At 37.2% G+C, this 22745-nt stretch overlaps 1 protein-coding gene across 4 annotated transcripts in view; it reads left to right on the top strand.

Moving 5' to 3' along the window:
• The window catches only part of CLCN3 (chloride voltage-gated channel 3), a 58277-nt gene extending 35594 nt beyond the window's left edge, over positions 1-22683 (top strand). For 2 of the 4 annotated variants that reach the window (XM_066185987.1, XM_066185988.1), the window contains 11 exons: positions 780-879; positions 2459-2646; positions 3293-3415; positions 4729-4935; positions 6493-6573; positions 7771-8316; positions 11721-11907; positions 13195-13593; positions 15366-15582; positions 17912-17987; positions 19633-22683. In XM_066185987.1, the coding sequence (XP_066042084.1) occupies positions 780-879; positions 2459-2646; positions 3293-3415; positions 4729-4935; positions 6493-6573; positions 7771-8316; positions 11721-11907; positions 13195-13593; positions 15366-15582; positions 17912-17987; positions 19633-19791 (2283 nt within the window). In that variant the 3' untranslated portion in view covers positions 19792-22683. The remainder of the gene's footprint in view (positions 1-779; positions 880-2458; positions 2647-3292; positions 3416-4728; positions 4936-6492; positions 6574-7770; positions 8317-11720; positions 11908-13194; positions 13594-15365; positions 15583-17911; positions 17988-19632) is intronic. The other 2 variants (XM_066185989.1, XM_066185990.1) reach the window with 1 other exon arrangement.
• The last annotated feature ends 62 nt before the right edge of the window (positions 22684-22745 follow it).

Below are 22745 nucleotides of genomic sequence, written 5' to 3'. Positions count from 1 at the left end.
TTTAATAGAGTGGGAAATACCACTGTCACCCAAATACCATTTTTAAAGTACAGCATTTTTTTGCATGCTTGTATATTTATGGCTATTTTCCAGTGTAGATGTATTTGAAATAGTACAATAGTGGTTTTGGTGGTACTTGTACAGCAAAGTGAAATGTGATGTATATTGCTTTTAAACTGACACAAATGTGTCTCTGCCACTTCAGCTAAGTGCATAGAGTAAATAAGAATAAAATGAGAATAGCAACTTTTTCAGTATAGTAACTTCAGGTGTCGTTGCAAATAGTTGTCTAGAAGTACTGTAGGGTAGTTGTCCAATTTTTTGTTTTATTTTACTTTTATGTGTTTTTGAGTCTAAAGATAAAGATGTTTATATTTGAAGTACAAGTTTTGGAATTTGAATCATATGAAATAGCTTATTATTAGTATGCTAACAGTTTAATTGAGGTTCAAAAATATTTATAAGAGGGAAATAATGTTACAATTCACATTTTTAGGTGTGTGCTGTAGAAAATATTCAATTATCCTAATAATGTATTTCCTGGATTTTAGTTCTTTAAATTAAGCAAATATATATTTATCTGTCAGTTGCTTGATGTCTGAATAATTAAGCTTATTTATCTATGTAAAGCATTAAATACAAGCAGAACACTTGTGGTTTCAAGAGAGGGTTTATTTGCCTGTAGCTTGCATCATGCAATTTGTATGTCATACTTCCTTTTTTTCATTATTCATATTACAGAAATACATAAAACTCTACATACCAATTTCTCTTTGCAGATTAACAGCAAGAAGAAAGAATCAGCATGGGAGATGACAAAAAGTTTGTACGATGCATGGTCAGGATGGTTGGTAGTCACATTAACTGGTTTGGCTTCAGGTAAATTAAAACACAAAGGATTCTTTTCTTATATTTGTCAGCAAGTATAGTTACTGTGTTTTTCTTTTGTTCTCCACCAACCCAGCTAAGAGGATAACAATTCCATAAGGAAAGAAAAAAGTTGGCTATCTTGATTTACAGGCTTAACCATTTTGAGGCGAAGGTTTACTAATCAAATGGGAACCAAAATCCTCATTGTATTTAGAGAGAGTTTCTCAAGTGTTTTTGAACTTCCACCTACTAAACTATTAATGTTCTTTAATGCTGTGATTCAGATTTACGTTTTCCCTTTTTGCAAAATTTTTGTTTTTACCTGTAGGGTTTCTTGTGAAAGTGTTGATTGTAAAATTAGCTCTGGTATATGTGTAGTTTTGGTAAGCGCGCTTCCTTGTAAAGCATGTGTTCATGGATTAGTGAATTCTAGCTATATGTTTATGTCATACCTTTACTGAGGTTCTTGCACAAAAAATACTGACTTGAACAGGTAGAGTTTGTTGACCTATACTTCAATTCTCTATTTCCTTATTTTAGAATGAATTTTACAACTAAAACCATCCAATAGTTTGTGGCCTAGCCATCAGGCTGTGCTGCTGCTTTTTGTGTTAGTATAGTTTGAAGTGACTAAAACCTGCAGAAAGGAATGGTCACAAACTTTGTGCCCAGTTTTTTTTTTTAAAAAAGGATTTTGAACAGACATTTTAGTTTAAATGTTAGGAAAATTAGTTGTGGAGTAAGGCTATGCCTATTAAAAAGCATGGTAACAGTATAATTACTGCTTAGTTAAATACATAATCACTTTCACAAATCACATATAATTTATTATATATACCAAGTTTGTAGCATGTTTGTATACTTCTGGATGCACAAACCAGGAGTGTATAATTACTGGAAATTGTTTCTGATAATTTCAGTGGGAGCATGCAGTATAGTGTTCTCAACCCCCTGAGCTGCTGTTTATTAAAATTCCTTTATTCTGTTTCTGAGCAACAGAGTGAACAAATTTTGGTCTTGAACTCTGGTAGGTTTTTTGGTCTCAGATGCCTTTTCTTGTGCGTCTGGTGGATCTTAAATGGTACAACTTTGAGTTCAGTCACAACAAGATCTTACATTTATGTGTTTTAATAATTTGCATACTGCTTTTGACTTGCCAACACATGGGCTAGAATCCTTTTCCACCTTTTAGACAAGTGAATCCCATCTCTTTCCAGCAGACTTGGTGCCATATAAAATGGTGCATCACAAAAAAAGTAACAGTTCTCTTTTTACTCTTAACTCCTTGGTTACAGTGGGCTGTTGGAGAACTGTGGTATAGGCAAAAAAAAAAAAAAACCCCCACCTAGAAAAAAAATCTCATTTTATTTGGTAAATATACAAAATACTTAATTCTTCAGCAAATATTAGTCTTACCATAATGAAAACAGGATATAATCCTGAAAATCAGTAGTAAATTAAATGTCTATTTAGTTAAGTTTTCTGTAATCACAATTTACATCAATTAATACAAGCACATTGCTTCATTTTAGCTGTGTGTGCTATTTCTGTTTGCCAGAACATTAATACAAAACTGTTTCTACAACAGGGGCATTGGCAGGATTAATTGACATAGCTGCTGACTGGATGACTGACTTGAAGGAAGGCATTTGCCTTAGTGCTTTGTGGTTTAACCATGAGCAGTGTTGTTGGGGTTCAAATGAGACCACATTTGAAGAGAGAGATAAGTGTCCGCAGTGGAAAACATGGGCAGAACTAATAATTGGGCAAGCAGAAGTGAGTATTCTTTGATGGTCTTGTTCAACAGCTTGACTGAATAGGGAAAGAAAATAATGGTCTTAAGGTTAGGATTCTCAGCATGGATTTGGGTTTGTACTGTCTGTGTGAATTTTCAGCATTTGAATTGTTTAATGGATTACAGTGCAATAAATGTGTATTTCATGAACTGCAAAGGACCTTGGAGTATTGCAAATGTAAGGCAGTTATGAGAATATAGAACTGTTAATAACAGGAGAATTTGATCATAGCTGTATGTAAATTAAATCCGTTTATGGTGTTCTCTGATAACTAAGAATAGATTTGTTTTATTTTTCTACCACATTTTTTTAAATAAGGAAGATTTACTCAATATTCACTAGATTTTAGCAGTTATTAGCTATTAAGAAATATACCTGTTCTATGTTTATTTTTTCTTTTTAAGATGAAGTGTTAGAATGCTTTCTACCTTTTATAACCCAATCTATGCTAATGTGTAGGTGTCATGCCTTTATGCTTTTCAAACAAAACTCTCCTTGGCAATAATTATTGTGCTTCAAAATGTGTGTATAAATGTACTTGCAGCAAGAGTACTTTCGGATTATTTTAAGTAGTGATTTTGCTCTTATGTCAAATCTATTTTCTGACTTTTTGTTTTTGCTTCTAGGGCCCAGGTTCATACATAATGAATTACATAATGTACATTTTCTGGGCATTGAGCTTTGCCTTCTTAGCAGTTTCTCTCGTGAAGGTATTTGCTCCCTACGCCTGTGGCTCAGGGATACCTGAGGTGAGGTCTAACATAATATATGTGTATTGTAGGTGTTTCATATTAATGTGTAGATTACAGCTGCCTTAGTGGGTCAGGGGGAAGGCAAGAGGAAGCACTCTGTGCCTTTGAAGAAATACATTAATTCAAGCATTCAAATTGAAAGAGTGTAATTGTGCTAATTGTTTTTGAGAAAATAACCCAAATTTTAAAAAATCTCCTGAGCCAGTAGATTTTGCTTCTGTCAGGTCCACGTTTTAAGGAAACATTTGGAAGCATATACTTTTGAAGAATGATTTCAAATTTCCCCTAATCCACACCCTCCCTATGGTGATAAGAGAGCAGTAATTCATTAACACAATATGGGTCATTTGATAGAGCAATCAATCTTTTGTGGCAATGGCTTTAGTTGCTTTAACTAGCACAAGCCAATAGACAGTCACAATGTGAAATGTGTGATATCCTCAAAAACTGAATGTTTACAATTGCTGTCTGCTACTGTGCACAGAATGGGAGAGAAAAATCCAAAGTCAAATCAGTTCTGGTCAGTCTCACTTCAGATTTTCTGTAAACATTTTTTTTAATCCACCTCTGTTTAAGCCTGGAATAGTTCTGTGCCATTATTTCAGAAGAAATTTCATCTTAAATTGGTTTTCAAATCTAGCTATCTTTACTTTCTAGACATGGCTACCCAGTGTTTTGTGTACATCCTATTTATGGACATGTTGATCTATGATAGCTGTATATTATTTACTCCATATGGGCATATTTTTCAGGCTAATAATATAGCATTGTTAAGCATAGTAGTACCTTTGAGAAGTGGCACATTTTTCTCGTGGAGATAGGCTGATCTTTTCCATCTTTTTGTGAAGAAATCTGCTGTTGATTTTTATGCAGTGATGGTAAAACATGAAGAGAAAACAGGTATTGGTGATACTGGTGCAAGCTGGGATATTGCTGCAATAGATGACCTAGACTATGGTTTTTGCAGGTTTATTTTTCCTTTTGAAATTTCTTGCCTTTCACTTAATACTTTACATAATAAACTAATGAATCCAATCTTAGAAGCTACTGCAGATTAAATTTCTACTAAATGTAATTGATAATGTAGTTAGTTGTATGTTATTGTCCAGTGTTTTAGAGTAAGTTACAAATGGAAAGCTGGCAAGCAGATAGACTCAGTGTGGCAATCTGAATGATAGATGTTTTAAAGTGTGACAAAGCTAATAATTTGAAAAGGCTGGCTTTGAAGTTCTGCAGCTAAAACAAAAGGATGAATTATCTTCTGAAAATTGAAGAATGCAGTAACAGCTACAGTTTTTTATTTTTTCCAGATAAAAACAATTCTGAGCGGCTTCATTATCAGAGGTTACTTGGGGAAGTGGACTTTGATGATAAAAACAATTACTTTAGTCTTGGCTGTTGCATCAGGTTTGAGTTTAGGAAAAGAGGGTCCTTTGGTACATGTTGCCTGCTGCTGTGGGAATATTTTTTCCTACCTCTTTCCAAAATACAGTACAAATGAAGCTAAAAAAAGAGAGGTAAGTTCTTGAAAAAGCATTTCTACAATGTATTGAATATTGGTGCATTTATACAGATTTGTTTAAAAGATGGACAATGTTTAGTGGTTATCATTAGTTATTTATTATGTTAAAAACAATGTATTATCCCCAGCATTCTCACAGGTAAATAATTTCCATGGCAGAGTCAGTTTGTATTTCTTCCACCTCAGAGACCATTTGATTTTATTTAAATTCTTTCTGTGCTTGTCTCTACATTTTGGTAATTGATGAGTGTCTTCAATTGTGAGGACAGCAGAGTGCTCTGAACTCATGTAAAAAGTGTTCCTGGTGACAACAGTGTCTTCTGCCTTGTTTTAGTTCACTGTTGTTAATGAGAGTGTGGTGGGTTAGACTTGGTGCTGGCCAAGCAGTTCCCTCATCCCTCTGTGTTGGCAGGACTGCAGGAGAGAGTAAGATGGAAAGCTCAGAGGAAAGATGAGGACTGGGAGATTCCTCACCAGTTACCACTGCAGGCCAAACAGACTAGACTTGAGGAAAGTTACTTGACTGCCACTAGCAGAGTAGAGAGAAACAAAAACAAAACTAAATATATCTTTCCCCCACTTTCCCTGCTTAAAAGGCTCAGCCTCACTCCTTACTCTTCTGCTCCAAAGTGGCACAAGGGGATACTTTGTCTCTGCTGCTCCTTCCTCTCGATACTCTTTCTTTGCTCCAATGTGGGCCCCCCCAGTGGAGACCATCCGTCAGAAATATCTTCAGCACGGGTCCTTTCCACAGGATACAGCCGTTCAGGACTGCCCCAGCCTGGATCACCCACAGGCTACAGTGCTTGCAAGAAACCTGCTCCTGCTTGGGCTCCTTTTCACAGGCCATGGCCCTTGCCAGGAGCTTGCTCTGACTTGGGCTGTAGGGTGAAGATCTGCTCTGCCATGGTCCTCCGTGGGCTGCCAGGAAACAACCTGTGTCACCATGGGTTTTGCCATGAGCTGCAGGGCAATCTCTGCTCCAGCCTCCTCTCCAAATCAGTTCTCAGACACTCTTTCCATCCTTGTCACCAGCTTTGTTTCCCTCCTCTGGATGTAACCAAGTACTTTGACATTCTTGACATGTGGGGCCCAGAACTGCACAGAGCACTGAGGGTGAGGCTCCTCAAGGCTGTCACCTCTGTTGGTTGTCTGCTCGTGCTGTGCTTGGTGCACCCTGGGATGGGGTTTGGCCCTCTGGGTTCCAGGGCACACCTGCTGAACCACACTGAGCTGCTGCTGACCAGCACCCCCAGATACCTCTTGGCAGGGCTGCTCTCCAGCCACTCCTCTCCCAGTTTACACTTGGGCCTGGTGTTACTTCATCCTAGGTGTGCAGCACTTGGACTCATTAGACTTGATCCCATTAATCATTGCTCAGGGCCTCAATCTCTCTAGATCCGTCTGCAAGGCCTCCTGTCCCTCAAGAGAGTCGGTGGCACGTCCCAGTTTGGTATCATCAGCAAACTTAGCTTATAGCTGTAGTGAGATTCTGTTGTTCATGTTTACAACATGAACTGCAACAAACCCCCTCACCTTTAATCTTTTCCAGGTGTTGTCAGCTGCCTCAGCAGCAGGAGTTTCTGTAGCCTTTGGTGCCCCAATTGGTGGAGTCCTTTTCAGTCTGGAGGAGGTATGTCAAGAGATGGCACTGAAGAATAAATTTTTTTTTTTTAAATCTCTCTTAGTTAAATAATCTCAGACTCCTTTAAGCTATGGAGTCTCTCCTAAGAAAGAAATTATTTTTGGACTCATATTTCAAAGCCAAGAGTCCTGTTACCAGCAAACTCCTAAAGATTTTTTTTTTTTTTAAATGAATGCCAGCTTTACTTTATTCTCAATTATTTTATTCCAGAAAAGGGCTGAGTCTTAATAATTACAGTTTACATACAGATAGAGACACAGCAGCTTTTCAGTCTAGGAGTTTATTGTGGGGAAAAAAAGGAACACGGCTCTTAAATTTTGCAAAAGGCTTTAGAAACTTCTTGGACAGTTTTTTTAAAGCAAGTTTTTAAATATTACTTAAAGCTTCAGACACTAAACACAGTTGAATATGACAATTATTAAAATGGCAAATATACTGTAAAACTTACTCCAAAGCAAGCAAATTCTTTTCTCCAAAAAATGCTTTATGTTAAATTAGTTTTAATTGTAATTTTCAAAATACGTAAGAATGTTATTTCTATCATTGGCATTTTTAAAGACAACTAAAACCCTAAAAATCTCTGAATTGAAAAGTAGGGAAAATATTCTTTCATGTATGATTTTTTTATATTCTTAGGGGATTTTGAGGAATTTCTCCGTTGCCAGAAAAATGCAGAAGAAAACTGTCTTGAAATTCAAATTGGGTTATATGGGGCTTAAGAAGGAAATTGCATGTTCTGTTTTGAGGCCTTTTAAATTTTTTTGTTACTTTTAATTATACTTCTTAAATGTAACAGATCTGTGAGAAACCTTTCAATATAGGTTGAAAAGAGATGAAAATATTAGCAGGAAATCTGAGAGTACAGCTAGTACATGCTCTGGTTCTCATGTTGGCTAGTAAGAGACACAAAGCAGAGCAGCTTCTAAGCATAAATTGCCGTGCATCATTTCCTAACAGTCTTAAAACAGCAATGGTTTTGACACTGCTGTAGTATTGACTTTAAATCTTTAGAGTTATTGAGCTTTTTACAGATCTAGAATCTGCTGGAGTGCCAGTGCTCCAAGTGACAGGACTAATTTTTTTAGCTTATGCCATGTGACCAGCAGTTTTCTGAAAAGTGCATAAGCCTGTCTTTCCAGGTTTTTAATTGAATCACTAATAATTCTCATGTATTGTCTTTTGCAGGTCAGTTACTATTTCCCACTGAAAACTTTATGGAGATCGTTTTTTGCTGCTTTAGTAGCTGCATTTGTTTTAAGGTCCATCAATCCTTTTGGTAATAGCCGCCTAGTTCTTTTTTATGTGGAATATCACACTCCTTGGTACCTTTTTGAACTGCTTCCTTTTATTCTTCTGGGAGTATTTGGTGGGCTCTGGGGAGCGTTTTTCATCCGAGCAAATATTGCATGGTGTCGTCGACGCAAATCTACCAAGTTTGGGAAGTATCCTGTCCTGGAGGTTATTATTGTTGCAGCAATAACAGCTGTGATTGCGTTTCCTAATCCATATACAAGGCTAAACACCAGTGAGCTCATTAAGGAGCTCTTCACAGACTGTGGGCCATTGGAATCCTCCTCGCTCTGTGACTACAGAAATGATATGAACGCAAGCAAAATAGTAGATGATATTCCTGACCGTCCAGCAGGCACTGGAGTCTATTCAGCTATATGGCAGTTGTGTTTAGCACTCATATTTAAAATAATCATGACAGTCTTCACTTTTGGTATCAAGGTAGGTGTGAATGCAGTAGCTCGTATGATCATTTAATTACTGCCTTTCTCATTTCCCATCTCTCAAAGCTAGAAGCTTTGTTTATTTTTTTTCATGTTATTTCTTTTAAAAAATGGTCTTTTTACTTTGGTTTATAAGCAAGTCTTGTAGCAAACAGTATTGACTTTAATTAAATACAGAATAGCCCTTTCTTCAGCTGAATAGAAACGTGCTAAATGCAGTAGGGAGCAGTAACTGTGTGAATGGATGGCTGTTTCTATCAGTCTGATTCAGCAATAAGGGATGATTCTAAAATTTTCAAGAGCAGAGTTCAGTATAACCACACAGGTTCCCTACTCCTGTTACTTGGAAGAACATACTGTACTCCTTACACTGACTCATTGGTGGTAATTCTTATATCCACTCTCCTCATTGTTCACATAAATATAATTACTACAGATGTTAAAGGACGACAGTGATGATTTCTTTTGCTGTATTTTCAGTATTGCATATCATCAGGGGAAAGTGAGCTTTGTTCATGTGACTGTAATGGGAATTTCTTCTCCATTACAAGCAGCATAGTTTTTGGTTTTCCCAGTTGTTTCACACATCTGTTTTGGAGGTGGCTTCAGCTTCTTGCCAATCTGTGGCTGTTTTCTGAATGATGATGTGTAACTGTCATGCCTTTATCATTTTCTGTCTTGTCAGGCTCCCTTCATAGTTTTTTGCAACCACATAATTATCAAATGTGTCTTAATGCAAAGTTCTGTAGAAGGTTCATTAAGCAAGATTTGTGTTTAAATTTGCCTTAACTTTTCAGTTCAAGTTGCTGTTCTGTGTGACAGCATGCATGAGAAAACTTCCTTTCTCTGAGGGTGTTCATTGGAATATGCTATGCAGAGGACATCCTTGGAAAAACGCATGTCTTGACTGGTTGCAAGCCTGGACAGCCTGCTGTAGGTGACCCTGCTTGAGCAAGAGTAGACAATCTGAGGCAGTCATCCTCAACCTCGACTAGTCTGTAACTAGAACAATAACATCATGTTGTATTTCTCATGTTTTGATACTTTAGAAGATGTTGCAGGGTGTTATTTGAAGTTATGTTCTATATGTTGGTTGGTGGATAAGAGGAATCTTAGAGTGTATATTTTAAATTCTAGTCTTCCTTAGGTCCATAATTTGGACAGTGTTCTGTGATGTGACTGCTTCAATCTGTTGTTTAGTTTCCTATTCACTTACTGAGTTTCAGTTATATCCAGGACATTATTTTACCATTCACGTGTTTATGTACATCTGCCTCTTTCTCATGGGGTTGTTGCCACAAGGTCACACAGCACATTAGAATTCACTGCTTTACAGAATGGGAGTTTATACTTCATTTGGATTTGGTTCCTTTTCTCAGAACTTCAGCATGGTGGAAATATTTTTGTGATGTTGTGATAATATATTTATTACTTTGCCAATATGCAAGGAGTCATATTGCTGTCATTGATGGAACTGTGCTACATGAATTTCTTGGAAGCTTTAAAGCGTGTGGTTGGTTAGAATGTCAGCCAGGATCTGGAGGAGAGGATGTTATTTTAATGATATTTATTTGCTTTAGGCTTTATCTCTATAAAAGAAGCAAATTCAAAATAGAAGGGAAAAAAAAGAAAAGAAATAATATTACATTGTCAAATCATTATAAAGAATCCTTTGGGCTCTCCAGGTCTGTTCCTGGGGCTGTAGCCATCTACAAACACATATCTTCCCCACAGGAACTGCTTTCCTGTGAGGTGAGCAAAGCTGCCCAGATGCTTCCAGTGGGGCAAAGTGATTCCTGCTGTGGACATGCATTAGCGGGATGCTGACATGGCAGGGGTTTGGCACATTTTGGTTTGTTCTTTTTCTTTCATGCTTTTGTACCTATACTGTACTGCTTATTATCAGTAGACTCATTACTAAATGCTGATCAACAGGTGGGAAGGAGTAACAGTTTTGCCTCAGAACATGTCTGGTACACAGCTGCACTACCAAAGAAGTGGCAAGCTGTACCCAGATCCTAATCCTTGCTCCTTCCAAAGATGACACATGTGAGGCAGAGCAGATCTTTTCCTTTGAAGTGTAATTTGAGCTCGTTCAAAAGCAAGCCCCAGGGAAGAAAGCTGAGAAGAGGAAAAGCTTGGCTGTTTCCCTGTCTTCCCTTCTCTGGGAAGATTCCTCTCCCCTTTGTGGTTTGTTATTCATGGGCTTATGCAAACAAATGGACCTGTAAAATCATAATTACAGTTAGACTTGTAACTGTTATCCACATATGATGGAAAGAAGAGAAGGAGCTAGTGTATAAGAAGTTTTATTACCAAAGGACCAGAAACAATTTGGGTACAATTTCCACGTGGAGACTGAATTTCTGTGGCATACTGCTAGCACAGTACCTGAGCCAGTTTCAAAGGTTTCTTTAGTTACTTTTATATGGGAAATATGGGATTTTTTTCTGGGTACCATTGTACTGTTCACCGAGAAAGAATTTCACTCAAGAAAAAAAATGTGATTTTAGCAGGCAGGAAGGGGCTTAGATGCATAATTAATTGTGGGAAATAACAGCAGTGGTATAAATGCACAATTTGAATACTAGACTAAAATGATAGCATTGAACATTACCTCCATAAACACTGAAATATTAGGTAATTCAGTAGAGGAATTAAGAATTATTAAACTTTTTCTCAAAACCCAGGCTGCTGACTCCCTAACACACAGTTTGCTTTTCCTTGATTTGTTGGTTAGAAATCATCTTTGCAACCAAGGAAAAGCAAACATAGCTTGCAATTATTATTACTTTATATTTTGTCTATATTTTTGGTTGTTACCTACTTTTTGCACTGGGGATTATCTTGCCTTTTTCCCTCTTAGTGTGTTTAGCATTCTATGTACACTCATTTCTACAGGAAACAGCAATAATAGTACAAAGCCTCTTTTAAAAATCACCTGTTCACTTAATTTATAGCAGTGTCAGAAAGCAGTTCAGGAAGGCAGTCCTGTTTAGTAAGTGAGTGTTGACTCTGAGGAGCATGAAGGAACAAGGGAGACAGAAAATGATAAGGAATACTTTTCAGTATGATTAGCACAGCTCACGCTGGGCATGCACTTGGTAGAGAACTTTGCTGTTGACACTTAGTCTAGTTCATGATCCTGTATTGGTGGTAGATTTTTTCTTAAACACAGTAAGATATAAACAAACATGCTCATGAAAAGGATTCTGCCAGTGTGGTCAATCAGAGATATCAATAGCATTCTGTTGAATTCTTCTAACCTTCCAAGGTCACTTTACATGGTTTTAACCTGACAGTTTGAGCATCTCTTTCAGAAAAAAAAAAAAAAAATCACTTGTTAAGCAATGTGGCAGGTGTGTTCCCAGCAGCATGACAACAGTTCTGTTTTTGTTGCAGGTTCCATCTGGCTTGTTCATACCTAGTATGGCAATTGGAGCAATAGCAGGAAGGATTGTAGGAATTGCAGTAGAGCAGCTGGCTTACTACCATCATGACTGGTTCATTTTCAAGGAGTGGTGTGAAGTTGGAGCTGACTGTATTACCCCTGGTCTTTATGCCATGGTTGGTGCTGCTGCATGTTTAGGTAAATAAAATAAAACAAATTAATATTTGCTTCATATAGCAAAATAGTTATTAAAAATGAAAGGAGATATAAACTTGTGCAGTTTTGGAACACCTGTTTTATAGGGTCTTCCCTCCAGACTAATACATTCACATCTCTACATAAGACCCTCAAATCCTTGTGATCTGTTGAATACTGTGAAATCTAAATTGATGAGAAACAGGAAAATTTTACTAGTGTTTGCTTTCTCTTTTTGGTGTCAAGAGATGTCATTACTACATTGGTTAGAAAAATCAGTTCTTTGAAATGTATGAAGTAGAGCATTTACAGTGTCAAATACAGTTAAAATTATTAGAAGGAAATGGTGTGATGAGCTGCCACATCTACATGAATTGCAAAAATTGTTCTTGAAATTCATAATCCAAACAAAAGTTTTAGAAGTGTCTAAGGTATTTTAACAAGTCTAATTGTTGAAAATCATCCTCATGGAAAGAGGCTTAAGTTGGGCACCTAAAGTTGTCCTCATTTACAACTTGGTGGCTGTAGAAATTAAACGTAAAAGCTGTTTGTACAGATTCTGCAAGAAATAGACCATTTCTTTTAAGGAAAAGTGTGTTTGGGCAATCAAACTAGTGAAACAAATTTGAGTTTTGGAGAGGTTGTTTTGGTTTTTAATAGTGCATACTGAATCACTCTTGAATGCATTGAAAGACAGTTCATATTCTTTCACTGAATGAGGATATCGCATCAGAAACATTAGCAGAAAAAAATGATTTTAAATAGTAACGAAAGAGAAATATAATCCCTTTCTTCTGTTGTCCAAGAAAGAGATTTCTTTTCATCAGATCATAGTTCTGGTTAGTTTTTATGATTAAGCAACAGCATTAAATCATAATCCTTTGGACAACATAGCTGTTGATTTGCTGCCTGTGATTTTTTTGGATTAGTTCCATTCTTTTTTCAATTTCTTATTTTACTGGATTTCCTTGCATTTCACAGTACTTTTAACCCTGATGTGGTATGGAGATATACACAGTTTTGTTCTTAGTTTACATTAAATAACTGTACATATTTTCCAATTCCCTTTATTACCTCCCTTTCTATGAATTTTCCCTAAAACTCTCTTTTTCACTTCTAGAAGTTTTGCATTAATTTTCTCTATCTGCTTCTGTTGGTATTACACAGAAGGATGTTTGTCAGATGACCTTCCTTTCAAAGTTATGTTTGTATGTCTCAATAGGAAGGCAGAAAATTCTAAAATCATTGTTATCTGATACTCCAGTGTTACTGCTATCATTTTCCTTGCAGGCGGTGTGACAAGGATGACTGTGTCCCTGGTAGTTATTGTCTTTGAGCTGACAGGAGGGCTGGAATATATTGTGCCCCTAATGGCTGCAGTCATGACCAGTAAGTGGGTAGGAGATGCCTTTGGTAGGGAAGGCATCTATGAAGCACACATCCGACTGAATGGGTATCCTTTCTTGGATGCAAAGGAAGAATTCACTCACACAACACTGGCTGCTGATGTGATGAGACCTCGGAGAAGCGACCCGCCTTTGGCAGTTCTGACACAGGATAACATGACTGTCGAAGACATAGAGAACTTGATCAACGAAACCAGCTATAATGGTTTTCCTGTTATTATGTCAAAGGAATCGCAGAGACTTGTGGGTTTTGCTCTAAGAAGAGATTTAACTATTGCAATAGGTAATTAACTTTCAGTGCTGCATTATTATATATGCCAATTTAAATGGTTTTATATTATTTTAAATTTAAAATAGAATTTACTCCAGGTTGATTTAAGTATATGATAATATATCTTCAGTAGCAGGCTCTGAAAATCCTCTTATCTTTGTTTCTGTTGTAAAAAAAAAAAAGTTGTCATACTCAAGTAAGTCAAAACATTATCTAACCTGGTATTTTTTAGTTTTTTGAGGCTTTTGATAGTATCTCATTTCCTCAAGTAATGCTATACTAACATTCTTCAAAACTGAGTAATTCTCATTTTTGACCAGCAGTATTCTGTGAGAATTACTGTCCAAGTAATTTTTAAACGTGTATCCTACTTCTTTCTGACAGTGTGTTATTTACTTTTTTTATAACAACCAAGGTTGTATTATGAAGAGATAAGTGCAATATTAATTATTGTAGGTTTATGTTTTTCAAACTGTTTGTGTAATGGGAAGTTTGTCCCTGGGCACATGAGCACACAAGCCCTGTTTGGGACATCTCTTTCTGCGTGAGTATTAGTGCTTGTGTGATACTTGGGACAATGCTTTGTGCACTGGCAAGAAACCACATAACCAAAGGAAGAAACACACTGTTATGTAAGAAAATGTTACAAAACTGTAACATTTAGTGCATAAAATAAGTGATGGAAGTTGCATCTTAAACTGCTATTTTTTTTTTATACATACCTCTTAAGCAAAGACACTTGAGAAAGGGACAGAAGTCTCCAGCAACTTTTTTAAAGCATCTTTTATGAACATAACGCTGTTTATTTCAGTCAGATTTTTGCCTGTGCTTTTACTACTGTGTATACCATGGTATTACATTACGTAGGATGTATATGAATGTACAAAACTTGGAAATTATTGCTGACACCATACTGGTTTAAATTTGCATTTACTTGGGTAAATGGGGGAACAGCAGAACATTCTTCTTAGAATACACTTTCACAGATAAGACTCGTCTCAGCTGCTGAGATCATACAGTGAAAGTTGCTTAGTCTTGGGTTGTGTCTGTCTTAAGAGTTATTGTGCCCTGGCAGCCAGGAGAGCCAAGTGCGTCCTGGGGCGCATCAGGCACAGCATCACCAGCTGGACAGGGGATTGTCCTGCTCTGCTCTGCACTGGGGCAGCCTCACCTCAAGTCCTGTGGACAGTTTTGGCTGCCAGATTATCAGAGGGTTATTTAGAGATCATCCAAAGGAGGGCCACAAAGATGGTGAAGGGCCTTAAGGGGAAGCCGTATGAGGAGCAGCTGAGGTCACTTGCTCATTTCAGCCTGGAGGAGACTGAGGGGGAACCTCACTGCAGTTACAACTTCTTCATGAGGGGAAGAGGAGGGGCAGGCACTGGTCTCTTCTCTGTGGTGCTCTCTGACAAGACCTGAGGGAATGGCCTGAAGTTGTGTCAAAGAGGTTTAGGTTGGATATTAGGAAAAGGTTCAGGGGGCTGACTTTTTCTGGCTGTTACTTCAGGAGCCGAGTATGTTATTTTTTAGCCTTGCCACCTCTTTATAGTAAATAAAGGTACTTATTGGAGTGAGAAATTAGTTGAATAATGACTAAAGCTGAATGGCAAATGACTTTTGTGGGTTTTGCACAACCACTTCCTGGGAATAAAGCAGTGGCTATGGAAACATATGCGAGGGCCTGGTAGTGTTGATTGAGCTGTCTGTCTGCACTAACATCTTACTCCAAGAATGTAAATTCTTCCTCCTTTGCTGTTTTTCCCCCTTCCCTGTCTTTCCTAAAGAAAGTGCTAGAAAGAAGCAAGAGGGGATTGTTGGCAGTTCCAGGGTATGTTTTGCCCAGCATACCCCATCGCTTCCAGCAGAAAGCCCTCGACCTTTGAAGCTCCGAAGCATACTTGATATGAGCCCTTTCACCGTGACAGACCACACACCAATGGAAATAGTGGTGGATATTTTCCGGAAGCTGGGTCTGAGGCAGTGCCTTGTAACACACAATGGGTGAGTAAAGTGGCAGCAATGCTGTGCATTTTAAGATACAGTAATTTTCACTTCCAGGATCAGAATATTTGAACCAGGATATACACCAGGATCATGGTATTTGAACCCGTAAGTTTGGTTTTGCAGCTGAGGATCCCAGCTGTTTATTAAGAACATGCTGTGCTACAGCACCTCTCTCTGAAATTCTTACGCCTTCCTTGTATTCCGAGTAAGCCGGCAGATGATTTCACTCATTTTATGATGTTCTGTTAAAAATTTACTGCCATTCAGCAAGCTTGGTCTGTGCAACTTACTTGGGGAGGAGATACAATTTGTCTTGCAGAAATTTAGTCTTGTGCGCTGCACAGTCTAAGGGCTGTATTTCCCGGTTATTATCTATGTTCTGGCAACATGCAATGTATCAGCAGTTACTGAACATCTACAAGTACTGGGTTCATAAAGAGTAAAGGAGAAAATGATCCAGTCAGTATCTCTTCTTCTGGAGTCTAGTGATGGCGATTACCACCAAGCTTTTTGTTTTTGGAATACTAACAACTAAAGTGCTGCTAGTTCTGGAACTTCAATCTGCAACTTTTGTTTCTACAATTCAAAATATTTCAGGAAAGTGATTTTAAGATTTAGAATGTTTGCAAATGAGACTGTTGGGAGCTGTCCTGTGATTATCTACTAAATAAATCAGCCCTCAGCATGGAAACTAAATGTTCACTGTAATTGCCTCTTGTCTAAACTGCTCCTTGTTTTTTTTTACATGATCTTTTTCTGTGCAGCTGTTCATTTAACATTCTGCTTTCCTGTATCTCTTGCATTAAACACTTGACATGCAACATCAAAGCTCCTACCACCATAGTATCTTGCTTTCCCTTTAGCATGTGTTTTAAGGCACCTGGGGAGGGAAATTTTGTCTGCTCATCACATGTTTAGGATTGATCAATGTCCTTGAGACAAGAAATCTGAAAATGACTGGGACTTTCTTAGTTTCTCTGTGGGCAAAAGGACTGCTGCTATGTGTGGCAAATGTTTAAATATTTCATTGGTTTCCAAGTTGGGGTTTTTTTTCAGACGTATTTAAAACAAATTTATTTAAATGTTCTCCTGCCTCTTTTTTGGTTTTTTTCTTCACTGCATCTCTGTATGGAATTGCAGGTAGTATTTCCAGAAGCCTTTCTCTGGTAGGGAAAGGACATAATGATCTGACACTTAGAAGTTAGTGTGGGCATGCAGTTACTCTTGTTTTGGGGAGGGAAATTGGAATGGATGGAACTTCACTGAAAAATATTACTTTTTTTTTTTTTTCATAGTTTCTGTTGTGATTGAGTGCTCAAACATTGATGTTGATGCTAAAATCTTCTCTAAAGAAAGCTTGATTGTGCAAAGCTATGTCAAGCTCTACTATAAACTTTTAACTATTTTTTTATAAAGTAGCAGGAGGTATGGATGGCTTTAATAATTATTTTATCCTACTTCATTTTACAAATTTTTGACATTCCACAAGCACACTGTCCATTACAAGAAGAGCAGATCATCAATACTAGTACTGGTGGTGTTTAGCCATGGCATATAGCCTTGTGGATCTCAAGGACTAATTTCTATTTTGACTGGCATCAATCTGAATATATCTGTTTAAAGACTTGCATCAACATACTGGTTCCAATCCAGATTGGATTGTACAGAACTTGGTGCAGATGACAGACAGAAGACTGAGCCTTACTCCTCCAAATTTATACCAGTATATCCATTCCAGGGAGTTGCTCTTGATTTGTCCTGCCATGAACAACAGATTTGTCTGAATTTGTCTAAGGACACCAGACAGCCCAGCTCTATAGGGCAGCTTTGAACCTCAGCTGCTATGTCTTTACACAGTTATTACTTTGTTCATCAACTGTGGCTTGTTAAAATGTGAATAATTATCGGTATGTGTGAGGAGAAAAAACTCTTAAACAAAGGAAATACGAAGTAGATTTTAGTTTTTGTGCCTTTAAAACACACAAATATGTGAATTTAGGGTGAAGGGATAAAGTTTGCTACCCTGATGTGTACCTGATATGGGAAACATACTGCTCTGGGATGGCTGAAGAGCCAATTGTGTTCAGCATTTTGGGAGAAAAAGGAAAGAAAGCAAAATATGGGAAAGGTTACTGACTTTCAAATAAATTCTCATTTAATTATCTCATTAGCTCTCCTGCAACCATTCTTTTTCTTTTTTTCTGTTTTTTTTCTGTGTTTCTTTTGTTTGTTTGTTTATTTGCTCTAATCCTTTTTTATTATGATTAGAACTTTTTTTTTAATTTGATTTCACACCCAGTTATTAGCATAACATAATCTGTTGCAGGATTGTCTTGGGGATCATCACAAAGAAGAACATATTAGAGCATCTCGAGCAACTAAAGCATCACGTCGAACCCTTGGTGATTAGATATATCAGATCTCATAATTAGACACATTAGAAGTCAGGAAGCATGAAACTTGTGAACTGTTCAGGGCTTTTATGACATCGGCTGAACACTGAAATCTTCTTATGCTCAAAATTTGTATTAAACATAACAAAATCCTTTTGTAGAAATGAAGCTGTAAATGTGAACATACTGTTAGTCACAACATTAAAGGAAAGTAAACAGTGAACTTTCTGATACTTGTGTTGAGATCACATTGATCCAGCTGGTTGATCTCTAGAATTCCCCTGGTGGGAAGGCACGCAGCTAGGAATACTTTTTCTCTACCTAAGGCAAATTAAAATTTTCATATATGCTAATTTCTTTTTTTTATTTGGACAGCTTTAAATAGCTGTTAAATAGAAAAGTATCACATCTTTTGAGAAGCAAATATAAGCATGTTTTAAATGCATCATTAGATTCCCTTTTATCAACATGATTTTTAAAAAATACTATTTAGAAAAAAAATTGCTGAGGTCTGATTTAGCAAAATTAGATTTTATGTATGTGATTCTGCCGCTGTTACCTGCAGCAGTCAGTGTACTCCTTTACAAAATGTGCAGTGATACCAGCCACCAAGTGGCCTGCTACTGTGTTGACTGTTGACTTTAGAATCTAGATATGGTTTTAACCATGATGTTGTGAACTAACCCCTTAGATAGGTGGTACACTTTGTCTTAATTTGGACATGGGTTGCTAGTTCCATGTCCACTAAACATACCCGCCACATTTAGCTGCTATTGTGAAAAACATGCTAATTATATTCTCATTTATGCTAATATTTCACAAGTATTTCATGCATCCTTCAATAAGACAAATTGAAATGTACTAACCAGAATAACAAGGGCAGCAGCTCATTCATTCTGCTCTTTGCTTCTCTTGTGATATTATCCTTTTGGACAGTCTCACTCTATTTGATGTTTCACAGTTGTAGTTTTAAAAGATCCTGTCATAAGAGCACAGTATCTAAATTGGAAAATTAAAATTTTACTATTCACAGTTTTTTTCTAGAGCCGTGAACTCTAAAAACTAATTAAGTGTTGTTTATTATACAAAAGTTTCACGGCCAGTACAGTGTGCTCCTATGAATACATTCAATCTGAGTCAGTGTGTCAGACTGGAAGGATCCTTCTGGTTTAAAAAAGGAGGGGAGTTTGATTTGCTTGATTTGGGGCCATCAAACGGTACATCACTTCTGATGGCTAGGTTGGAACATGCGTCCCTTATGAAATGGGATCACTGTCACTTCTTTTTCATACCTCTCTTTTCTTTGTCCCTCTTTGTTACTTTTTTGTTGGCATATGCTAATCAAAATTTGATTTTTGTAGAAACAAAAAGTTAAATAAAAATTGTGATGGGCTCTACTTGTATGACTTGTATTTCATTAAAATGGACTACAGCTGTCAGAGACCATCTGATACGGTGTCTCAGCATTGCTGTGTTTTATCAAACCGGTGGTTCCTCAACATTTTGATAAATAAAATGTTTCTGTTTAAATAAGAAAATCAGGCTGTTTACTTTTGCTCTATTCCTGTCAACAAAAAGGACTTGGCTACAGATGTGTTCCGCTTTGTTATTTTCCTGCTTGGATTAATATCAATCTTCCGTTTATCCTTTTCAGGCGCCTCCTTGGCATTATAACAAAAAAAGATATCCTCCGTCATATGGCCCAGACGGCAAACCAAGACCCCGCCTCCATAATGTTCAACTGAAACCTATAGCTGAGGAGAGAGAGGAAACGGAAGAGGAGGTTCATTTGTTGAATAGCACAACACTTTAGTCTGGGGAAAACTTCTAAAATCAGAGACGAGCTGGGTTTTTACATAACAGTGCTGCTGGCAATCAGGAGTCAGTCTGGGGGAGCATGTGGCCAGGAAGAAGGCTGATGGGAGTGTGGGAAGGGGGAGCTGCTGTCCTGCACTGGATGCGTCCCGAGACATCAGGTCTGCCATGATAGTGCAGTGGGTGAGCCGTGCAAAGTGGTGCCATTCTCCAGCCCAGCCTGGTACTTCAGCATTGAAGAGATGTGTTATTAATCCCTGTTTCTGGAGGGATCATTCTGAATTGAGCCATCTTGTGGAGACTGAAAGGTCTTGCCCTTTTTACCATTGAAAACTGTTGTGTTAACTCATGAAACGTATTAACTATTACTCGTCACCTTTCTACATTCCAGAAGAGCTTTATTTCTCTCTCTCCTGAGCCGTAACAAAGTCTCTTTAAAATTGGTGTGCCCTTTTGAAGCAGTTGTTTCTCATATTGAGATGTACTGTGAGTTACTGAGGTGTGATCACAAGAAGGGAGGTTTTCTTGTGCCATTAAATGTGTAAGTTTGTACATCACGAAATGCTTGGGGCAGTGCAGATCCACTGCAACAAAACCAGATTGATCAGGTAATACTTTGCGAGAACCATGCGCGACTTCTTTCAACCCGTGTGCTGTCATGATATGAGAAAACTAAAATCAGATGAAACCAGTATTTTAGAGAAAAATACTGGTTTTGCTGCAGAAAATATCAATAATGTGACCTGGTCTTATGCAATTTTTGTATTATTGAACACACTATGATATATACCAATGTTGTGCAGTATAAGAAAAAATACTGCTATTCTACTAGTTTAAGAGCTGGAACAATTCTGTATACGTGTATCTGGTAAAAAATGCATGCTTCAACACTGGAGATCTTTTTCCCCCCTGTAAAATTTGAGAATGGTCATTTTTATTTTTTCTTCTTCACAAAAGACGCTCCACTGCTGACATGGTAGGAAGAAATGTAACTCATAATTTGCACTAAATGTATATTATTTTTCTTGAAGTTTTACCATTCTTTATTTATATTTGTATGGATTAAAAAATCTATTAAATATGAATCAGTTAATATCTCACATAACTAATGACCTTTTTAATGTGATTTTATAGAATAATTCATAATCCTCTGCAAGTAATGGAGGATTAGCAAATGTTTACAACTAGATGAAGGGTTTCAAGAAAATGGCTTCTTTATGATCCAGCATACATACAAGATCATTTTCAAATGTAACTTTCACTGCCGTTACCTTGGATTTCCTTTTTTCTTTACTAGCAGATAACTGGAACAGTAATAGTAGGGCTTCATTTAAAAAAATAAAAACCTGCAGGGTTTTAAAAGTAATAGGAGAAAACAACTATTAGATTGCTTTTGACTCTTCTTTTCTATAGTCACACCTGAGCAGCAGGGCAGAATTGAATCCAGTACTTGAAACTTTGGCAGGACTTTAAAATTCAGCAGCAACACACACACACACACTTGGAGGTGAACTGACAGACCCCTAACTTCATTATAGGACATTGTTTTGTTTCCTATTCATTTTATCAGACCATCACCAGAACTGCATGCAGAGGAAAAATGACAATATGCTATAAGACTAAATTAGGGAGGAAAAAAAATTAGGAAATCCGGCTGACAAAAATCATGTTTTGTAATATGAGGTTGGATAAAATTTCTGTCTTTCAACAATTATGCTCACAAGACTGCAAAAATGGCAAGAATATAAACACTAAAAGTCTAACATAATTTCAATATCTCTAAGGCATTCATCACAATTACCTCAAACATCTTTATTCACAGAGTACTCAGTATGGTTTTATCTTAAGTACAATAACAGTGAACCAAAATTCTGGCATTTTTGGTGAGTTGCACAAAAATGGCTGTGCTTAGGTTAAGTGCACTGTTGAATTTTGACTGATTTTTCTTAGTAAAAAACTGCCATCTACATTTTATCATCTCAGCTCTAGCAGCAACTGGAACGGGTAGAAAGTGAAATGTGCCAGCGAGATCACAGTAATCAGGCCCTGTATTTAAAACAGGTTTGGAAATGAAACAGGGAATTGGGCTATGCAAAAATGGGAGCATGGCAACAACCAGCTGTACTCTTCCATGTGAAGTCAGTGCTAGTTGTTAAAAATTGCTCTGTTACATTGCATAAGCCTGAAGAAGAGGAAACTTCACAAAGAGCAGGATTTGGCCCATTTACAGAAGGCAGGAAGTTGTCTGTGCCACTGATTTCTGTTGTCTGATTTTTTTTCTACTGTGGAAGAATACAAACTCACTGCACATACAAAAATCACTTTAAAATCTCTGCCGTGTCTGACATTGTAAAACACTGCTGTGTGTACTGTATTGCACCTAATTCTAGAGACTGCTGTCTGAATTAAAATACAGTTCACACTCCTGCTGTGTTTCATTTCTGTGTGAATCCTGAGTGCTGCACATAAATTGTGCATCTCTGTTTACTCTTCTTAATCTGCAAAGCTTTCCCTGTTGACATTTAAAATGTCTTCTGGTAAACATACAGTAGAGTTCTGTTAATGAAATATGTGTGCCTGTGCTGTGCAACAAAAAATTTCTAACGTTAAACTTGCAGCGCCTTACTCAAGTTACTAATTTAAAAAGAAAATAAAAAAGGGTGGTGGATGGGAGGGGGAAGTGTCAGCATTTTCTTATTTTTTAAATCATTCAGATACTGGTTCATGAACAATGCATTCTTTGTTAATCTGTGATGTTGCCTAGAGCTGTATTTAATATTGATCTTAATGTTTTTATTTATAATAGTGTGGTAGAACTGCATATCATTACAGTAAAAGTTCTCATTACTGTGATGATTTAATCAAGCATTAAAAACTTCTGTATGACCATTTATTGTTCTGTCATCTTTTCTCATTCTTTTCACAAACAAGATTTGTGTTGATTTTTGCATT

Source organism: Chamaea fasciata, unplaced genomic scaffold (genome assembly GCF_029207755.1).
Source record: "Chamaea fasciata isolate MVZ Bird 193981 ecotype frontalis unplaced genomic scaffold, bChaFas1.0.hap1 SCAF_6, whole genome shotgun sequence".
NCBI lineage: Eukaryota > Metazoa > Chordata > Aves > Passeriformes > Sylviidae > Chamaea > Chamaea fasciata.
This window is presented reverse-complemented; position numbering and strand designations above follow the sequence as displayed.